At 51.2% G+C, this 19,862-nt stretch overlaps 2 protein-coding genes across 4 annotated transcripts; one reads left to right on the top strand and one right to left on the bottom strand.

Annotated features, from left to right (window-relative positions):
* Positions 1-4: 4 nt before the first annotated feature.
* Positions 5-5,057, top strand: RRP7A (ribosomal RNA processing 7 homolog A). Its single transcript, XM_042792131.1, has 7 exons — positions 5-1,727; positions 1,818-1,960; positions 2,150-2,275; positions 2,541-2,664; positions 3,302-3,399; positions 3,806-4,004; positions 4,503-5,057. The coding sequence occupies exons 1-7, from the start codon at positions 1,676-1,678 to the stop codon at positions 4,586-4,588; spliced, it is 828 nt and encodes a 275-aa protein (XP_042648065.1). The 5' UTR covers positions 5-1,675; the 3' UTR covers positions 4,589-5,057.
* An 828-nt stretch (positions 5,058-5,885) lies between these two features.
* On the bottom strand, positions 5,886-19,072 carry SERHL2 (serine hydrolase like 2). 3 transcript variants are annotated; one of them, XM_033007102.2, is made up of 12 exons: positions 14,324-19,070; positions 12,925-13,159; positions 12,740-12,853; positions 11,610-11,651; positions 10,863-10,882; positions 10,585-10,659; positions 9,693-9,802; positions 9,340-9,419; positions 8,961-8,995; positions 8,113-8,189; positions 7,022-7,115; positions 5,886-6,705 (listed from the first exon to the last, which is right to left on the bottom strand). In XM_033007102.2, exons 2-12 carry the CDS (start codon positions 13,070-13,072, stop codon positions 6,589-6,591), a joined length of 912 nt encoding a protein of 303 aa, XP_032862993.1. In that variant the 5' UTR covers positions 13,073-13,159; positions 14,324-19,070; the 3' UTR covers positions 5,886-6,588. The 3 variants fall into 3 exon arrangements, with proteins under 3 accessions (XP_032862993.1, XP_032862994.1, XP_032862996.1); XM_033007103.2 differs by lacking the exon at positions 14,324-19,070 and adding an exon at positions 14,096-14,115; XM_033007105.2 differs by lacking the exon at positions 10,585-10,659 and having other exon boundaries at positions 14,324-19,072.
* Between the last annotated feature and the right edge of the window lie 790 nt (positions 19,073-19,862).

Genomic DNA, 19,862 nt, shown 5'->3' with positions numbered 1-19,862 from the left:
AATGTGCTGAAGAACAAACGAGGAGTATGTGGGTTGAGAGAATTGAGGCTCATAAACCTTTTAATCTGGATCTTTGAAATTACTAGCTGATTCTTGCTGCTAAGTGTAAACAGTTTGTGTCCCTACCTAGTTCCAATTCTGGTGTCACAGAAAAGAAAAAGGACCTTTGTGTTATTGACAGGCTAGTAATTTAAAAAGTGATTTTATTAAAAAAACAGCTGTGAAATCAGGATACCTGTTCTAGGTAAAGTACTTTCATTATCAGCTAGATAGAAAGCTGTGGAAATGTGAAGACACGTGTATTGTGAGTGCATATCTTGTCTCTTCTGAAAGAATGGGGAGATGCAAGTATTTTTTTATTAATAGATTCATGTCCATTCCAAAAGCCAAATAGCAAGATGGACTTTTGTAACTTGCTGTTAAATTGTGCATTGTGTTTAGGTTATTTGTGAGTAATTATGATGACATTAACGTACTTCATTGTAAGAACTAGTGATCTGCTCTATAGCTCTGTCTATGGCAGTATTTTTTAATTTTTTTTTTTAAATCAGTAAAGTCAGTGATGGTCTGAACACCACACCATGATTTGTCTTACAGCAATGTCTTGGTGTGCATTGCTCTTCCTGTACTCAGTCAGCTCTCTAAAGTTATCTTAGTCTTCTAATTACTTCATGGTGTAGTTTCTTTCCTTGGGCACTGAGAGTAACCAGTTATTCCTAGTCTTTTGCAAGTAGTTCACCTTGCAGCTCTCCAGTTTCTCCTGGCTGTCCTGCAGTTCTCATGCTAACCTTGTCTGCACTCCTCTGAGCTCACCTACCACCTTCTGATCTTACATCTGTGCATATTTGCCCTCATGCAGCGTGGGTTTTGGGGTTTTTTTGTGTTTTTTTGTTTGTTTGTTTGTTTGTTTGTTTTCCCTGGGCTGCTAGAGATTATACACTTGCATATGAAATATTGATTGCTTGCATTAATTTAATATGGCTGGCCAGGACAGGTGGTAGCTAATTTGTGATAGCATTTGTTTCTTTTTCCTTTGCATTTTCAAAACCATGATGACTTCTGAAATGATGCCACAATTTGCAAGTTTGTCTGGTATATTTTCATGGTTTTTGCATGTACCACTTCTGATAATGTTCATTAACTTGGATATTTGGTTGAGTCAGTTCTCCATATAATTGCTTACTTTCACTCATCTTTTTTCACCTTATACATTCATCTTGCTTCAGTATCTTTATTTTTGGAGTGGTTCTGTCTTCCGTTCAGTCATAAATACAAGTTCCTCTGTAAAAGTTATCCTTTTTTCTTTTCCTAATTAACAAGAGTCTTTAAAAACAGTTGTTCTTACAGTTGTCTTTGAATGTTTTTACATATATTGAAGATTGATTTCTTTCATTGGCCTTGCCAGGATTAAGCACACTGCCTGTATTTTACACTGTTCAGGTCTTCATTTTCAGGACTGCTACAATTATGATGGCGTTAAATGAGCCTTCTTACAGAGCATCCTCTAAGGTGCTCTGGGTGGGGAAACCCTTTTGTTTGTCTCTCGGCCCCCCCCGCCAAAAGGCGCCGCCCGGGCTGAGGGACCCGCCGCTGCCGCCATTAGCGGCGCCGCGTCGGCGTGGGGAACTACAACTCCCGGCGGCCCCTGCGCCCCGCGGCTTTCCGCCGAGCTAAGATGGCGGCCGCCGAGGAGCGTGTGGCGGGAGCGGCGCCGCCGGGCTACACGGGTGAGGGGGCCCGGGGGCAGCAGCGAGGCACCGGGGGCGGGAGCGGGGCCGGGGCGGCAGCAGGGTCTTTAACCGGTGCGTCGCTCGCAGCTCTGGCGGTGAAGTTCGGGGCGCGGCAGCGCTCGCCCCACTACTTGTTGGTGAAGGAGCACCAGGTGCGGGAAGGGGCCGGCACCGCGCACCCGCCTCGCCGCACCCTCTTCGTCCTCAACGTTCCCCCGTACTGCAGCCCGGTGAGTGGGGCGGCTGGAGGCCGAGGGCATCGCCTCGGGAGCGCGGGGACGTGGGCGAAGGAGCCACGCGTGGCGAGGGCCGCGCCGGGGGGGCCTCCCGGGGCGCTCCGTGTTTGTGCGTGGGGGGTGGGGAGGGGAATCGCTCCTGCTTTTCTGTACCGCGTGTTCTCTCTTGCTCTTCGCGTCCAGGGTGCTCTGTCTAGGTTGTTCACCCGCTGCGGGCGCGTCCAGTTTGTGGACATCTGTGACAAGCCAGGGCCGGCTGAGAAAAAAGAAAAACTGACGTCCAAGTTCTTCAACTGCAAACCTGTAACGGTAAAGCTGGAGGGGAATACTGATGTTTTAGTGGTCAGAATGGGAAAAGACCAAAGGCGCTAAATGGTGTGATTTGGAACATGAGGTATGGGAAACCATTTGGGGGCACTGGATGATGTGGTTACTTATTTTTTTTTGCTATCCCACTACAACTTGTAGTTTGATATTTTATTTTATTTGTATTGCAGCTCCTTGCTGCATCACCAATTTTCATCACCAATTTTCCTAATGTATCTGACTGGTCTAGGTGCCTTTTTTCTTTTAGGGATTTCATGTAGCATATGTGGTGTTCAGGAAACCAGCTGGTGTCCAGGCAGCCAAGGCCCTGTCACAGGAAGGTCCCTTGCTGGTATCAACAGAGAGTCACCCTGTGAAAACTGGCATTAGCAGTAAGTGACCCCTAGCTATCTTCCTGCTTGCTGGTGCTTGGGCAGAACTATACTCATTCCTTGCTGAATTCTACTCTGTATGTCCCAGATTAACTATCACCTTTTTTGTACTGAGCTAGGAGACATAAAGTGTTTCACTGTCCTGTTTTTATTATTCACAAGGTAGCAATCTTTTACTGAACATGTAGTCTAGTCCAGTGACTCTGGGAGAATGGGGTCACTTGGTATGATGGAAGGGCAGTGTTTTCTGACATATTTCCAGTATCACATAGATTCAGAGAAACTGGGTGTGTCTTGCCCTCAGAATGGAATCCAGACTCTGTAACAGGCACCAGGTGTCTGTTAAGATGACAGCACTTCGGATGCAGCCCCATGACAGGAACGCAGCCTTGAATGTTGCCTCTCGTGGGCTTAAAGCTAGCCCACTTCTGCTCAGGAAAGCTGCAAGCTCTTCCCATCGCTTGCTGGCTGTGGCATGGGCTGCAAGTTGGTTGAGCTGTGGGAGTGGGGAGGCTGAACAGGAATGGGAGTAGAGTGTGTCCTTCCCCACAACAGTTCTCCCTAGAGCTTCCCAAAGGCATCACACCAGGGCTTGCTTCTAACAGGCTACTGATGACTTCTGCCCCCTCTGTCTCAGAGTGGATCGCCAACTATGCTGCCTCAGTCGTGGATCAGGAGGAGCTGAAGGCTGAGGTGGATGCCTACATGCAAGACTATGACAAAAAGATAGCAGAGGTGAGGCCAGGCTGGGGAGGGAAAGCAGTTTGGGGAGAAGAAAGGAAGAGAGAAGATCTTTCAGTGCCCTGGTGTCAGTGGAAAGGGCAGAGGGGAACACACTTGGAAGGGCTGTTTTATACCCAGTTGCTGATGGGCAAGTCTGATCCTGGTTTGGTCCACACCACCTGACTCCTCCACCCAGGGCTTACAATAGGTATCCACAAATAAATTGGGTCCTGGTTGGTGTGTAGTGTTGTGACAGGGTTGAATGCCTGCACCCTTGGTCCTGCATCTTCCTTCAAATCTTGTGCAGAAGCAGGAGCTGTAGCTTTGCATGTGTTTAAGGGGGACTGCGTGGGAGCCGGGCATCGGGCCGGCTGGCAGCCCGGCTGCGCTGAGCTGCCTCACCCTCCTGTCTTTGCAGGAAGAAGCCAAAGCGGCCCAGGAGGAGGGTGTTCCAGATGAGGAGGGCTGGGTGAAGGTAACACGAAAGGGCCGGAAGCCCGGCCTGCCCCGGACTGAGGCTGCCAACCTGCGGGTGCTAGAGAAGGAGAAACAGAAAAGGGCCCGCAAAGAGCTGCTCAACTTCTATGCCTGGCAGCATCGCGAGACCAAGAGAGAGCGTGAGTGTCCAAGTCTCCTCCTATCCCTGCCTGTGTCTCTTGTCTCTCATGTTGTGGCCCAAAGAGCGCATCCTGCTTCCTTCAGTGGGGGCTACGTGCAGCTGCAGGCGAACAGTTGGCTGGGTGGTTTGCGAATGGCCTCGCCAGCTTTCGGGGGCCCCTTGCCTACCTCTTGTCCTAGAGAAGGCTGCTGGAATATTTTGTGGGGGAGTGTGCAGGTCATGGCTTTCCAATAGATGTTTCTTCAGTCTGCACAGAGGCAGAGATTGAAAGGGAAAACTAGCCAGCTTCCTCCCCAAGAGGGAGCTGCAGCACTGCCGGAGGTGAAGGGACAGAGTCCTGGCTTGGCACTCAGCCCTGGCGCAAAAGGATCTGCTCTGGGACCTGTGTGTCTGCGGGTGTCGGGACTGAGCCCCTCCTGGTGTGTGGAACTGAGGTTCCCGAGGAGAGGGACCTCTGCTGCACCCGTGTGACCTGTCTTCTCTCTGCCTGTTTCAGACATCGCCCAGTTGAGGAGGAAATTTGAGGAGGACAAGCAGAGAATCGCGCTGATGCGAGCCCAGCGCAAGTTTCGGCCGTACTAAGCTGCGCTGAGCTATTCCTTGGATGCCTGTGCTGAAGAGGGCAGGAGAGATGCCTATGGACTCCACCTGCCAAAGGATTTAAAGGAATTGAGGCAGCTTCAGGTTTTCCCTGCCCTTGGATCTGAAACGGAAGATCCCAGCAACTGCCACTGGAAGGGGAGTTTCCTTCATTTGCACCAGTGTCCTCCTGCTCTCCTGGCCACCGTTGGGCCCCATGGCACCACTTCCCAGGGTGCTCAGGTCAAGGGGCTGAGGCGTTTCCTGTGACAACCTGCATCTCCCTGCCACCCAAAGTTGTTCTAAAGCTGGGATTGACCTACCACAGCCTCTGCAGGTGCAGGGAATGGCTGAAGAACTGTAAACAAACTGCTGTGTTCTCAAACCATGAGAATACCTCTCTCTTCCCCTGGGTCTGCTGTGAGGGACAGCTTCTGCTGTGCTGGGGTGGCAATAAAAGGCACGGTTTGTATGCTTGTGCTCCTTTGCACATTTTGTCTGGGAGTGAGTAAGAAGAGGGAGGAAGTAACCTTGAGAAAGGCCCAACTGGGAAGTTCCCAGACCTGTTGTAACAAGAGGGGGGGATCAGTGGTTTGGTACAGAGCAGAGCCCTACCCCTTCCCTCGGTGTTTCCCTCCTTATTAGCCAGATGTTGAGGTGCCCAGTCTTCCAGCTCTGCGTGGAACTCTACAGCCAGGTCCAGCCTGGGCTGTGGGAGCTTCTGATGTTCAGCACCATCACTAGAAAAGGTGAGATGGCAGCCTTGCTTTGGAGAGAGAAGCCAGACTCCAAAGCCTGTTTCCACTTAACCTGCCACCAGCCCACAGGAGGCAGGTAAGGAGGGCGATGGGCATATCCAGCTGCAGGGCAGTGCTTTTGTAGTGCCCACGTAACATTTGTACAGCTTTGGACTTAATGATTGTTCACCCCAGTGCACTCTGTGATCAGAAAGGGGCTTAAGCCCCCCCCACCCCCTGGCTTTTTACACATTTATTTTACTGCCTGCAGCCTCAATACAGGTGTGACCATGTAAGGTGCAAATGCTAGTGAATTCATCAGCTGGGTTAAAATGGATTTACCCTCCTCTAGATCAGCCACTGCAAATGCATTTTCCATTGCATGGGGAGACTGCCAGGCCTGCTTGGTTCAGTTGGCTTTTTGCATCAATTTAACTAGGAGGCAGATGGATCTTTAATATGCCCTATCTAAAGCAGACTGCATGTAAAAATCACTGCCTCCTAAGACTGGCATTTTAGCTGCTTGGGTGAGCATCCCAAAAGAAAGAAGATTCACTCTCCTATAGAGTCAAGAAGACAGTTGATCTTTATTTAGAAGGACAGAAATCAGCTCTGACAATTTTTCCATTATTAGTAGTTCTCCCAGCTGCTTCAGCTATAGGATTAGTGACTCATTCCCTAGTTCATTAAAATGGCTTTCCCTGCCTGGGTGAGCTCTTATTTAAGCTGTTTTTTTTTTTTTTTAAAAAAAAGCAGCAGCTTTCGTGGTAGAACAGAGACACTGAGGTCCTCTGAGCTCAGACACTCATGGAAGTAGGCAGAGCAGAACGCTTCCCTGGTTTTTCAGGAGGTCTAATCCTGGGAGGAGACTGGTTGCACCATCCTTGGGGAGGGGGTGAGATGAGCCACCTCCCTCTTGCCCTGCTACAGCTGGTGCTGCTGCTCCCATGAGGCTCAGTCTGTATTCCTGCTCCATTTCAGGGTGCTAGTTAGGAGCAACCAAGGGTAATGCCACCCTGGGCCTCTGTCCCCGTGCTCACAGAGCTGGAAGTGGAGGAGGGATTCCTTTTGCATTTGACAACTGAGATACTTTGCTGAGTTTTCTTCCAGGGAATGCCTGGCAGACCTGCTTTACCCTGCAGTGACCTAAGCTTAGAAAAAAGTTACGAAACTGACATTGGACGTGTGCTAGGAATGGTGGTAATTCCTCCAGAGCATGCTTTTTAGCGCTCTGCTCTCCTGAAGTGCTGCAGCAGTGGGGACTTCTTAGAGCCTGGCTCTGGCATTCTGCACTGTCAGGAAGTTGCTGATGATCCCAGACACCACCTTGGGCTCGTTCAGGTGCACAAAATGACTCCCAGGCACCTCGACTAGCTGGATGTGCTGGAGGGAAAGGACACAAGAAGATGTGGTCCAGGAAGGTGTTCCCTGAGGCAAGCTGAGCTTGCTGTGTGGCACTTGGGTGAGGGGGGTGAGCAAGGCAGGACGGGGATGGAAAAACTAGGGAGGGGCTGGGGCCAGAGGGCAGCACTAATTTGGGATTTTGGGAGCAGGGACAAAGTTGGCTTCCCCCCAGTGTGAGGGCTGTGCCATTCAGGACAAATGACCTACGGGGGGTGTCCACCAAGGTGAGCTGCTGCCTAGCTGCTGCTCCCAGCTTGGTGGCACACAGAGATGCGAGGATGGAGGTTGCTCTCACCTCTTTGAGGGTGGACTCGAATGCCTCCCGTAGGGCTTTCACAAAGTGATTTCTGCTGTTTAGCTTGTGCGGTACCAAGAGTCCATCTTGTGCCCTGAAAAGCAACAGCAAGGCTCAGTACAGCACAGTGTGCCTCTCTTTGCTGCTGTTCTGGGCAGGAGCAGCATCCCCAAGACAGCGGGGCAAGACGCACAACTGCTCTTTCCAGGCTGCTTGTAAACAGCAGGGTTACAGGGTCATATAGGGTAGGCAGAGGAGCACTATGCAGCTTGTCTAAGCAGCTATTTTCTATCAAGCTATCTGCTTAAAACCTTGGGCGCTTGCCTGGTAGTATCAGAGTGGAGACTGGTTAAATATTGTCCCCTCAGGGCTGGCTTCTTAACTGGCCTGAGTACACTGTTCCCTGCCCCCACCCTGTCTTCAGCTCTTAATTTTTCCCTTCCATACCGCTTCTACATCTCCCCTCTGTCCCTTTTCCCCTTCCATGCTGCTTTAACCAGGGTGTGCCCTGCTTGCAGAGGGAGGTATCAAGGCTGCCCTCCTGGAGAAGCCAGCCACTAGTCCTCCTACAAAGCTAAGATCATGCCATCTCCTGCCATGCTGCAGGTTTCACCCGTTTGCGCGGGTAAGAGGTTTTGGGGTGTGGAGAAGGGGGCAGGCTGGGTTGTGCTGTGACTGGGGGAAGACCCAGGCCAGAAGGAAAGCAAGGAACAGCAGTGCTGTGGAGGGTCGCATATTTGCCAGGACGGCCCCTTGCTGTAGGGCCAAGAGATGGAAAGTCGCAGGATGGGAGCGGGAAGGTTGGAATGTGGGGACGACGGGGCAGGACTGGCATTTCCTCAGCCAGCTTCACCCCGGGGAGGCCCAGCCCAAACGCACGGCACCGGGCCGGCAGGAGGATGTTCCAGGAGCCTATCCAGCCCAGGGCAGTGGTGGAGAACGGGGAAACGCTTCTCACATGTGAGGCTGTACTGTTGTGCCAACCGGCAACCTGAAGGTCTGGGTGGCAGCAGCAGAGGACTCCTTTCTAACCTTCGTTCCCAGGGCTGCAGGGAGGCAGCGGGGATTGCTTTGGCTTGTGCCTCACTCACACAATGATGAGAACACGGTCCTGGATCTTCTGCAGGAGCTTCACACACTGTTCCACTGTGAAGGACTCTCGACTCTGCTGCAGGTGCAAAAACAGGGAGTGGCAAAGGTCAGGGACAGCAGCTGAGGCAGAGGGTGTCCCCGACCCCCACGGCACTGGCAGCTCTGAAAGCTGAAGTGGCTGCGGCCCTGAAGCTGCTGTGCTGGGACGTGACAGGCGGCCAGGCTGCGCTCAAGAGTAGCTGGCTCTGCAAAGGCTCCTTCTGTCCAGCTGTGTTTCAGGGCTGCCAACAACGCTGCCTGCTGGGATGCAGCACATATGGGAATGATCTCATAGCAGAGAAAAGCTTTAAAAATCCTTTTACTAAAAAGGAGACAGTACGCTACTCTGGCTTTCATACCCTGGCAGTAGCACAGGTAGAGGAGGCCCTTCTTGCTCAGAAGTGGCACAAAGCTATAAAAATATCAAACATAAGGACTCTGCTCCACTCTCTCTCCTCTTCTTATACGGGTGACCTGACAAAGAAGCTGACCGAAAGCATCCATCCATCTGCTGCCTGAGGAGTTATAACAGCAGGAAAATGTGGCCAGGAGGCCCTGGGGCAGAGGAACTGCTAAAAAAATCAGTAACATTTTCCAGTGACTCTGTAAGTTGAGTCAGTTAATGATTGAGTGCAGGCTCTTTTAACAGCAGCATTTAAAAGAGATGTGGGAATTAAGGAAGCAGAAAGTAAACGGCTGGGTGGAGGCAGGGCCTGGGCTCAGTGAGTGGGCCTCCACTATCTCTGAGGTTTCTGTAAGCTCGGGGCTCAGAAGCAGCAGGGGGACACATCAGAAGGGCAATGCTCACCGTATGGACTCTCATGTCTCTGTTGTACACGAGCCCTGAAATGAAAAAACAAGAGAAGGTTTTAATGTCCCTCAGAAGCAGGAGTTGCTCTGTTTCTCCACACCTTTCGGGTCTGCCCAAGACTCTGAGACTGGAGGAACAGGATTCATTCAGACTTCTCTCTTTGACTTTAGCTGTTCTAAGACTCGAGCACCAACCTCCAGTTGCTGGGAATGGAGAGCTCTGCCTCCAGACTTAATTGATCCCATTCAGGCTGTGTAAACTTGTAGCTAGGGCACCCTGTACCCTGCAGAAGACAATGGCTGTTGGCTCCACTCCCTTCCCACACCCAGTGCTGGCCCAGCACTGTGCTGAGCCCTGTCTCCACACAGCCCCTTACCAGCGGGTGTCTCAGTTGCTCCTCGCTGCAGCAGGATTGCCCCACCCTCTGCTGTCAGATGGCCGTTTGCTTCCAAGAGCCTGGGGGAGACATGGCAGAGAGATTGTGCTGCTGGAAAAGGGAAGAAGCAAAGTGAAAAAGGCATGACAAGGTGACGGCGAGCTCTCAGCCCGCTTCAGAAAAGAGCCTTCAGAAAAGCAGCAGCTTCTGGCAGCAGAAGCAAAAGGTCCTGCTGAGATTCCAGAGGACCTGAAAGGGGAAGTGCCGGGACGGTTCCCTTTCTCTTTCATGCAGCCGTAACTCTGTCCAAGGTGAGGGCAGGCAGCAAATGAGGAGGACAGTTGGGAACCCACCTCTGCAATGCTGCTTCAGGGCTCCGTGCTTTGGGAGTTTGCTGCTTTGCCTCTAGACTCAGTAGTCTGTCAATCACCATCCGTTTTGATTTCCGCCATGCCTCAGTGTCCTGAAACAAAGAAAGGTAGGGAACAGGAGTAACCTGTCTCTTCTGAATCCTTTTACCTCTTAACAGAGGGTAGAAGAGGGCATCTCATCCCTCAGAACTGGCACCAGTTATAGACATTATATTCAAAATGCCCATTTCTGGAGAAAAGAGAACAGCAATACTTAAAAGGCAAGGTAGGAACAGAAAGCTGAGCACTGCTGTAAACAATTTTTTACCTTTGCATTCTTTTCTACCCCTTCCTACTTTAGAGTTAAGGACAACTGTCCAAAAGAACAAGGTAAACCTGGTATTTTTGTATCTCTGACCCTGGGCTTCTGTCCTGCTTCTGCCAACCAAAGCCTCAGCATCCAGTAGCGATGATGGCAGATTGGGAATGTAGCTTTATGTCCTGCCAGGAACAGAAAAGGAAATCCACTAATCTTGCACCTGGGCCAGCCAACAAGCTGTTGGCAAAAAGACAACCTTGGCTGGCAGCTGCTTGAACTGAGGTTCCAGTTCCCTTTGTACAAGGGCACAGCACAGACAAGTGAGTTTCAATGCTAAGGGACTTCCGGATGTGGAGCACCACCAAGTGTCCCTCCAAGGGCCACCCTAAGCAAGGACCTCAGTCCATGAAACAAGGAGCAGATCTGTGCCTGCCAAAAGGAAGAGCCCCGAGACTTTTGTGACCTGCCAGGAACTGGTCACACCAGTGCTTTCTCTGAACAAATGGGGGAAAGAAAAAAAACCAAACATCTATTTTTTGTTTAAAAAAGGAAGGGGAAGGACTCATGAAATCTAACCTCTGGAGCTAGCAGAAAGCCAAGATTTTCCAGCAGGATCAGCTTGTCCACCATCTCAGGATAAAGGAAACAAAACTGAGGAGAGATGAAACAATATGAGAAAGAGAAAGGCTAAGAGCTGAATGATGTCTTTGTCCTGGTACACTGGAGAGGGGGTCAGGGAAGGGCCTCTCCTTTCCTGAGATCCAAGTCCCACACAGTCTGTCCCTTCGTTTCTCTCCCATTGGTTGTTCCAGCTGCAGAAATCAAACCCCATGAAGAAAGGATGCTTTACTCACCATTCCTGCCACAGACCCACCTGCAAAGGAGAGAAGGGTGCTCAGTTATGGACAGGACCCCCTGGTAACAGAAACTCCCTTTCCCCACAGCAGGAGCTGCCTTAGAAGGAGAAATGAATGTTGTACCAAGGAATAAAGTCCCAGCTAGAGAGCAGAGCTCTCCCAGCAGGCAGGATACAGGCAAAGAGCAGCTGGATGCCCCGTCCTGTGCCATCCCCATCTCCCTCTCAAGCAGCAAAGGCCAAGGAGGAGTTACTAGTTAAAACACCATGGTGTGCAGGTCCTGGGAGCTGTGGCCACAGCAGCCCTGGGGAGCAAAAGCCAAATCGTGGCAAAACCCAGTCAAGTGACAAGCACAGAGGGACAGAGCCTGGAGTCTGGCTCCCCTCAGCAAGCTCCACGACGCACCAAGGAGGGCCCTGCTCTCCCCAGGCTTTGTGGCCTTGCAGGGACCAGGCTTGCTTCGAATTCTCCTGCCATAGACCACACCTCTTTGCCCATCACTGTTCCTCCCTGGGGGTGGAGGGGAAGGCCACCGCAAGAGTTACCAATGTTTGTACTACAGTGTTTTGAAAGCAGAGGCATTTCAAACAAGGGCACAGATTTTTGAATCACTCAACTGGGAACCTGGTACTTGACATAATATAATAAATATTCCAACCCTGCTCTTTGCAGCATGTCTTGTAAATTAATTATCTACTCCTATTTCCACAAATCTCACATCTTACAAGGACAAGAGCCACTTACCCATACTGTGACCCATCAGGGTGAACCGTTTCCACTGCAAAGCTAAGTGGCAACAGACAAAAACAGACATTAGAAACCAGAGCAGTGGCATCTTGCTGCTTCTCCACCAACACGGGCCCCTCTTCCTGGGAGGGCTTTCGCACTGTTTAATTTGCTTCCTAATCCAGAAATGAGGTAGCTAAGTAGTCCAGTTTTAAAGCAAAAGAGCATCTACCACCTCATTTCCTTGGTGGTTAAGTCATGCAGCTCTCAAGTTCCTTCTGTGTGGCAAACAAACTACAGCAAATTCCCATTAATTTTCAGACGTGAGACTGGCAAGAAGCAGAGGAGCCTTACTGGGCAGCATCTGCTGGAAGAGAGACCCTGACAGAACATCCTGCTGCAGGGCATTCCACAAGAGCCATAAGGACACAGAGCCAGGTCTGCTCCCTTGAGGAAAGTATGATTATTCCCAGTGAAAGCCCTCTGCACCATTTAGCAGATCAGGCTCTTCGGTCCATTTTTAGGGAACTCTGAGAGGCTTATGGGAAAATACTGCTTTATCAGTACTGCTCATCAGAAATATACCTCACTGAAAGATGTGTTTTGCCCTCTGGCATGTCAAATAATTTCTAAAGGCTCTTTGTATACAGAACAAGGGATGCAAAACTGCACATGCCAACAACCTTCCGCAAGATCAGCATACAGACAGGCTGCTAGATCAGGAGTCACTAGGAGCCCAAGACACCTTAGCTTTCAGATTTCTTTGCATGATACTAAAGCAAGCAACAAGCTGCCATCAGCGAGAACCAGAAGGGTCTCCAACTTACACCTAACACAGGTTAGTGGTCACTGGCTGCTTGCAAAAAATCAGTCTGGCAAAACTAGTTTCATTCACCACTTTGCCACTACTGCTTTTTAGTACAGAAACACTTGCTTCCTGGTGCTAACTTTCTTCTCACAAAACAGTGAGAAAGTGGGATGCTTATTCAGTCTGTGGTCACAAAGCACCGGCTAACATCAGGCTGGGGAGAATCAGAGGGAACTGACCCCTCTCCTGGCAGTAAATGCTGCCTGCTCATTCTAAGGAGCAGGAGTGATATAGCACCCCCTGCACAAACATCCCCTCAAGGGTCCCTTCAACTACCCACCTGCTGCCACCCGGCACACGTCGGTCACATAATCCAGAAAATGGTAGGGGCAGCCTGCAGGTCGGTGCGATGACAAGCCATGGCCAGAAAAATCCATTGCCACATAATAGCAATCTGAAAGGGAGAGAGTATCAGATGTGCAGCCCTGCTGCACAACAAGAACCATCCTGATGAGCCAGACTTACCTCTGGGGAGCAGTGGAATGAGCCTGTCAAAGGTGTTGGCGTTGTCCAGCCAGCCGTGCAAGCACAGCACAGGGTGTCCCTCCGAGGGTCCCCAGGCCTTGGCTGCCACATGGCCCCAGGGCACAGGGAACTTCAGCTCTGAGAACATGCCCAGAATAGACTGCTTGCAAGTGATGTCTCTGGAGAATCACGTGCACAGAATAGGTCCTGGGAATCTTATTAATGGCCCAGAGCTCTGAAAAGAGTAGTACAGGTCTTTAGTAACTCACCAGCCTCCTGTGGTCTTAATTAGCAGCTTGCTGATTTATAGCTCCCCATTCAACATCCCAAGCTGCCGTCTCTGCCTGTCTGTTTGGGGAATCCTCCTCCCAGCACATACTAGCAATGATCCCAGGAAGAAACAAGCTTTCCCTGCACAGGAGAAGCAAACCTCTCTGTGTCTTTGCAGTAGCTGCAACCCAACTAGAAGGTGCAGGAGTCCTGGCAAGAGGGAACCACGAAGAATTCCCCCAGCTAGCTGCAGTCAGCCAGGCACCTGTCCTGGACCAAAAAGACAATTTCGGGAATACGGACGCTGCTTCTAGTTCTAGACTGTTACCACCTTCTCCTCCGTTACCTTGGTGTTTCTCCTTTTTCACACCACCAGTCGGCACCTTCGAGAGCCGCTGGCTACATGCCACACAGCAGGTCACTGCTGCCACCCTCCCGCGCACCTCTCAGGGCTAGCAATGGGATACGGGTCCACAACCCGTCAGGCACCTGCTCAACCTCAATCCTGTCTCATCCCTGCCGATCTGCCTGACAATCACTGAACTACGTCTGACCCTTACTCAACTCCAGGCTCCTGAGTGAACCCCCCCCCCAGTAAAACCCAGCCTCTGGGGATCTTCCAGGTGTGGTTTGAATACCTCCCGTTTACCCCCAAGCCCTTCTGACCCCTGGGGCCCCTCATGGACACCCCGACTATCCCCATCCCCAAGTCTCTCATGTTATATCCCCTTCCCTATGACTTGTCTCAGGTTACTGCTCCCTTAAATAGCTCCCTGAGACCCCCACAGCAATTAAATCACTCAACAGCAAGTCCCTCCTGAGTCCACACCTCTGGAAGGTGTGAGGACAGAGGAGGCGGGCTGAGAGGCCAGGCTGCTGTCGGGACCCCGAGAGCACTTACAGACCCTCATGGCCCCAGCCAGCCAGACCCGGAGCCTCCTTCCCATGAGCCAGTTTAAGCTCAGCCCAGGACCAGCCCCAGCAATGCTGCCGGAGCGAAGACCTCCAGCAGCGAGACACCCGGGCCTTCGCCTCCGGGCGCGCTGGGGCAGCTGATCCCGGCCCCGCCGCGGCCGCCCCGGCCCCGCTCCCCGCGCCGCCCGCACTCTGCGCCCCGGCCCCCTCCTACCGCTCTCGGCCCGGGATGGCTGAGCAAGGCCGCGGCTGGACTTCGCAACCCGGCCGGCGGGGCGGGCTGGACCGGCTGCACCGCCCTGCTCCCCGCCTCCCCGGAGCGCCCCGGGCCTCCGCCTCCCGCCGCGCCGCCGGCCCGCGGCCCGGGGGAGGCGGCGGGGCGGGCGGGCCGCCATCTTTTGTCCTCCCTCATCGCCTCAGGGCTCCGGGGGCCCCGCCGCCAAACGGGGTGGTGGGCGGCTGGGGGCACGTACAGGGCGGCCTCCCCTGCCCCGGGAAGCATCGCCCACTTCCCCACGGCTCCCCGCCCGTGGCCCTACATCCTGGCAAACGCCACCCGCCGCAGCACTGCTCCCACTTGCTTTCCTCCTGGCCTGGCCCAGCGCCTGCAAGCTCCCTCCTGGGTGCCCGGGGCAGGGAGGAGCTGTAGGAGGTAGCCTGTGGTTTGTGCAGAGCCTGTGCCTGCACAGAGCTCGGTTAGAGTAATGAGTTAATGATGTCCGTGGGGTCTGAAGCTGCAATCAACCTACTTGGGCAAGATAGGGACCTGTGAGGAGCCGCAGTCATGGAGGTACGGCTGCATCCTTGACTACTTCCAGAAGACATGTTACTGGCGATGGAAACTGCCTGTACTGCAGCAACACAGCGTGAAATGTTTTAACTGTGACCCAGGAGCATTGCAGCAACATCAAACAGGCTCAGTGCTTGACACCAATGCTGAACTTCTGTCGCTCTCTGATGGAGAAACTCTTCTGAACTCGTAACGCCTGCTGGAATCGCGTTGCTTCAGGGATGAGAGTCACTCTCCTGGACTGTGACCCATCACAGTGAACTGACTCTACTGCGGGGCCAAGCGGCAGCAGATAAGCAGCATACACCACTGCCTTAGCTGCTCCATTCCTCTTCTGCAAAACCAGACTGCTTTCAGCCGGAGAGGCTTCTATGCAGTTTTCCTCATTAGTTGCCCAGAAAGGGGGTAGCAGCGTAGACCTGGCTTAGGAAAGTCAACATCCGAGTATGGCTGGGAACACTGCTTGCTGGTGCCCCTCATTCCTTCCAGGAGCCAGTCTACCAGGCCCAGTGCAGACCACAACCATTCCCCTTAAGTCAAGGACTCTGCAGTCAAACGAAGCAAAGTTAAAGGCGCTGTGAGCAGTGGGATGCCTTGCTGGAACAGTTGGAGAGAGCAGAATGAATGTCTGTTCTTAGGGAGTCATTTTTATATTGGTAATTGAAAACTCTCTGCTCAGTTCAGCACATCAGTCTCCTAAATTACACAATACATTTTCAGAACGGCCTGTAAAGCTTGAAAGAAACCAGCGTAGAAGCTTACAGCCCTGTTTCTCCTGCCTAGCTCAAACTCATCACACAAAATAGGCTTTGCACCACAGCAGCTGAAAGGTAACCTTGGGGACCCATCACTGAGAAGAAATAAGAGTGCCGTGTAGCTCACAGCCTCCCCTCCAGGTGAGCCATTAGAAAGGAAATCAGAACATTAATTCTTACAGTTTTGGAAAGTCCAGTGCATTGCTTTTTCTTAGGCCTCCATGGAGGAGGAGCAGGAAAGCAGACCACGAGTGCTGGGGAGCCACATGGAGGGAAAGAGGCCACAGTACCATCTACAGTTTCTTTCCTACAACTGTCAGAGGTGGGTGTCTGATTACAAAAGGTGAAAAGCAAGAGACAGCTTGGCAGAACAGATTTGTAAAACACTCAAATAATCAATTGCTGCTGCTGCTGTTGTTATGGAGGGCAGGGCCTTCCAGTGAATTGCTGGGATTTCTTCACAAGTCACCAGAAAGCAGTATAATTGTTAGGCAGTGGCTGCTAGGCTTGTGGTTCTTCTCTCTATAGCATGGCTCTTGAGGAATAGGACCCTGCATCAGGAGCAGGAGTGACGCGAACCCTTGCACAAACCTCTGTGGTTGGTGGGACAACAGGCCATGGCCAGGAAAATCCATTGCAACTTAACTGCAATCTGAAGAAGGGAGAGAATCAGGCATGCAGACCTGGAGCATGACACAGACCATCCTTATGAGCCCAACCCAATTCTGGGGAGCAGTGGAATGAGCCCACTGAAGGTGGTGGCATTGTCCAGCCAGCCATGCAAGCACGACACAGGGTATCCCCTTCACGGTCCCCAGGCCTTGGCTGCGTCATGTCCCTGGGGCACAGGGAACTTGACCTCCCAGAACTTGTGCCCACATGCAACATCCTCTGAAAGCTGGTCCCAGGGAGCTTGTTAACAGGCAAGAGCTCTAGTCAGAGCTTGTAGATGGGTGATCGTTACCAAAGTTGTTTATCTGGCAGCCCTGACCTCTACCTAATACCAGGTTTTGGGCACAAGCCTTGTCTGGAATAACCCTGGGATCCTGCTGTAAATGCTTGCCCTGGTGGTATGTGCATCACCACTCACAGGTCTTGGACCCTCTCCCCCACTACCTTGGGCCCCCTTCCCCACTCCAGCAGCCAGTGGGATCTGGACTCTCTTTGCTTTGAGTCACTGAGATGACCTCTGGGGCTTAGGTGGGAATGATGCATTCTCTACTGAACTTGGACTCCTGGGAACCGCATCTCAAGTCACTTCTGGTAGGAGGCTCCATCAGCAGGTACCTCACGGGAAAGGAGAAACTCCTCACAGAAATCATCAGCGATAGGTGATGTGGGATAGAGCTCCAAGTGGAGAAGATTGCACTAGGATGCAGCCCTGGACCCTCCATCAGCAGCAGGACTCTCATTCTATTAGCCAAAGCTAATTGAGATCTCCAGGTCCCTCATGTCTTCTCTAGCAATGCTTCTTACCCCTCTGAAAGAGCGAGCAGCGCAGCATCTTACAAGTCTGCATATCTCTTCCCACACCACCTGGCAAACCACTCCCCAGGAGGAGGGCCCTATGAAGGGTGCATGGCAAAATTTGGATGGCTCACAGAATTCATTTTGCTGCAGCTACTTCTAAGCAGTACGGCAGGAAACTGCAGTGGAATTGCTGTCTGTGGAGGTCCAAATTAGACTCTATCTGGAAAGTTGCTGGGGTGTTGGCTGGGCTGCAATGGGGTGGTGGCAAGAAAGGCTGTTTTTGCATAAAGAACTGGGAGTTAGTGTGAGATAATTTAACCTCTGCGTCCTTGCAGAGGAGGAGGAGACCTGCAGGGGTGTACATTGGGTCCTGCAAAGCTGTTACGCTCCGCTGACTTGGAACAGCATTGATCAGTTTGTGCTAGCTGCAGATCTGGTGAGGAAACTTTAAGTACAGCAGATTGATTGCTACCAAGGGACAAATTCCCCATAGCTGGTTGGATTCAAGCACTGAAGTACTGACATATTGATCTATTTATGGTGATTTATTAGTAATAGCCCTGTACCCCAAACTCTCTCGTGCAGTTATAGAAGTAAAAAAGCATGCTATTGCTAGCTTAACTGATTTCTTTCAGAGGATATATAGAGGATATACCTCTAGATAAAGCCTCACATTGTGAGTATATGTTGCAGTCTATAGTGGACAGGAAAGTAAGTGATCACAGGGCAGCATGTATCATGTAACCAGCCCCAGCCTGCTGGCTTCCAGGTTTTGGAGTTGCGGGCAGCTGGCACGTCTGGGGTGCTGTCAGAGCCTGCAGAGCAGTTCTTCCTCTGGGACAAGGACCAGCTCCCTCCCTGCTCCAGCAGCCCAGAGCGGGGGAAGGATCCCTGCAAGGACAGGAGGGAAATCTGGTGAGTTGGTGTTGGGTGCAAGCACAGCTCGGGCAGCCCACAGCGGGGTTGGCAGGAGCAGAGAGGCACTTAATGTCCACAGGGAAGTCCTCACCTCTCCAGTGAATAGATCCTGAATGGGTCTTCTGTCCTTTGTCATGCACGCTGCTTGATGTCACCCTGCCTCAGGAGAGCTGCCTTCTCATACCTGCCCTCTGCACAGAGTTGCAGAGGTGAAGACCTTATCCCCTAATTTGACATGTTCTGGAAGAACAGGATTTATGAAAAGGAGAGGGCTCAACGAGGGGCTAAACCACAAATCTGCACCCTGCAGACATTTCTCAGTGGACATCTCCCTCCCCTGAGCCCATCCGCAGACCTTGCTTGCCTTGGGGATGGTCCCAGGGAGTCACAAGGGCTTAAATGAGCTGCCTTATACGGAAAGAGTTGAGGAAGAATATGAACAACCATCTGCCCCTGGGTTCTGCTCAACAGCAGCAGATCCATCCAGGTGCCCCGTGTGGTATGCTTTTCCTTTGGTTTTCCCTACTTTTGTGTTGAATTTCACTGATGTGAATGAGTTTCTGATGTCTGAAGTAGCCGCTGACGTATTAAGCGCCAAAATGCTGTGATACCTTAAGTTGATTTTTCTCTCCTTGCTGCGGGCGTGTGCCTGTTGCCATCCTTGTCCCAGAGCGATTCAGCCTTGCAAAAGGGCACAAATAGATGCTGGCTCTTTATCCACCACAATCTGGGGCCAGTGTGATAGTTTAAATGGAAATCTTTGGTTAAGTTAATAAGCCAAGCTATGAGTAGTTGAAAAAGTGACGTGCATCTGCTCCAGGGATTAACCTGCAGCAGAATTTGGATAGTGGGACTGCTGGAGTGTTAAATCATCCCCACGTGAACCACCACTGTTCAGCTGGAAGCAGCCCCAGGCACACACCATGCATCAGCTCCAAGTGGTGCACATTTGTATCACTTTATTTGCAACTAATGAAATAGCTAGAAACGTTTATTGCATATAAATTATATATGAGCACCCATCATACAAATAAACTCTTTCCTGTCTCAGCTTTCTGTTTCCTCTTTAATCAGAAAGTCTTTTATATTTGGGACAGATTCAGGAGTCTGCTGGTTCCCATCCCCTGGGCATATTTTGGTTAACTAGCCAGGCGAACTACTCTCCAGGTCTCCATAAAACCCACATGCACCGTTAGAGTATGCACCTATTTTAATGTATGAAGCAACAGGGAAAGGAGAGGAGTTTCTCTCCAGCTCTTGTCTGGACTTCCTTCACTTGGAAAATCTGGCAGATTCCCCATAGGCTGAGACAAAATAATAGCAAAACCCAGAAGTAATCTGACACTTGTAATTACAGGCCTACCAGCTCCTTATTGACCTCGGACAGAATAAGGAAATAGCACATACAAGGATCATTTAAAAACAAGGGAAGAGTTCTAGTTAATGCAGTCTCATGTGTTTATGGAAAAGAATCCATACAACTGTTCAGTAGCTTTTGGAGATGTAAGTTATAGGTTTGGGTTATGGATTTGGCTGATAAAAGCTGTTGATGTAATAGGGCTCCAGCAAGGAAACTGATACAGTCTTATACTGTTTTGATTTTTAAAAAACTGAAATGATACCAAATTAACACATTTTGTAGTAATTGGACTGAAAATTGACTAGCTAGCAAGTGTCAAAATGTTAAAGTTGGTCCAAGCATGTAACATTTGTTTTTGAAACAGCCCAATGGTGAGTTACTCAACACGGGCTACACTTCTGGTCTGGCAGCTCGGTTCGTGGAAGAAGTGACTCCGGCAAAGGCTTGACTCATGGTGTAG

This window comes from Tyto alba, unplaced genomic scaffold, assembly GCF_018691265.1.
Source record: "Tyto alba isolate M040663 unplaced genomic scaffold, T.alba_DEE_v4.0 Super-Scaffold_2, whole genome shotgun sequence".
Classification (NCBI taxonomy): Eukaryota; Metazoa; Chordata; class Aves; order Strigiformes; family Tytonidae; genus Tyto; species Tyto alba.
This window is presented reverse-complemented; position numbering and strand designations above follow the sequence as displayed.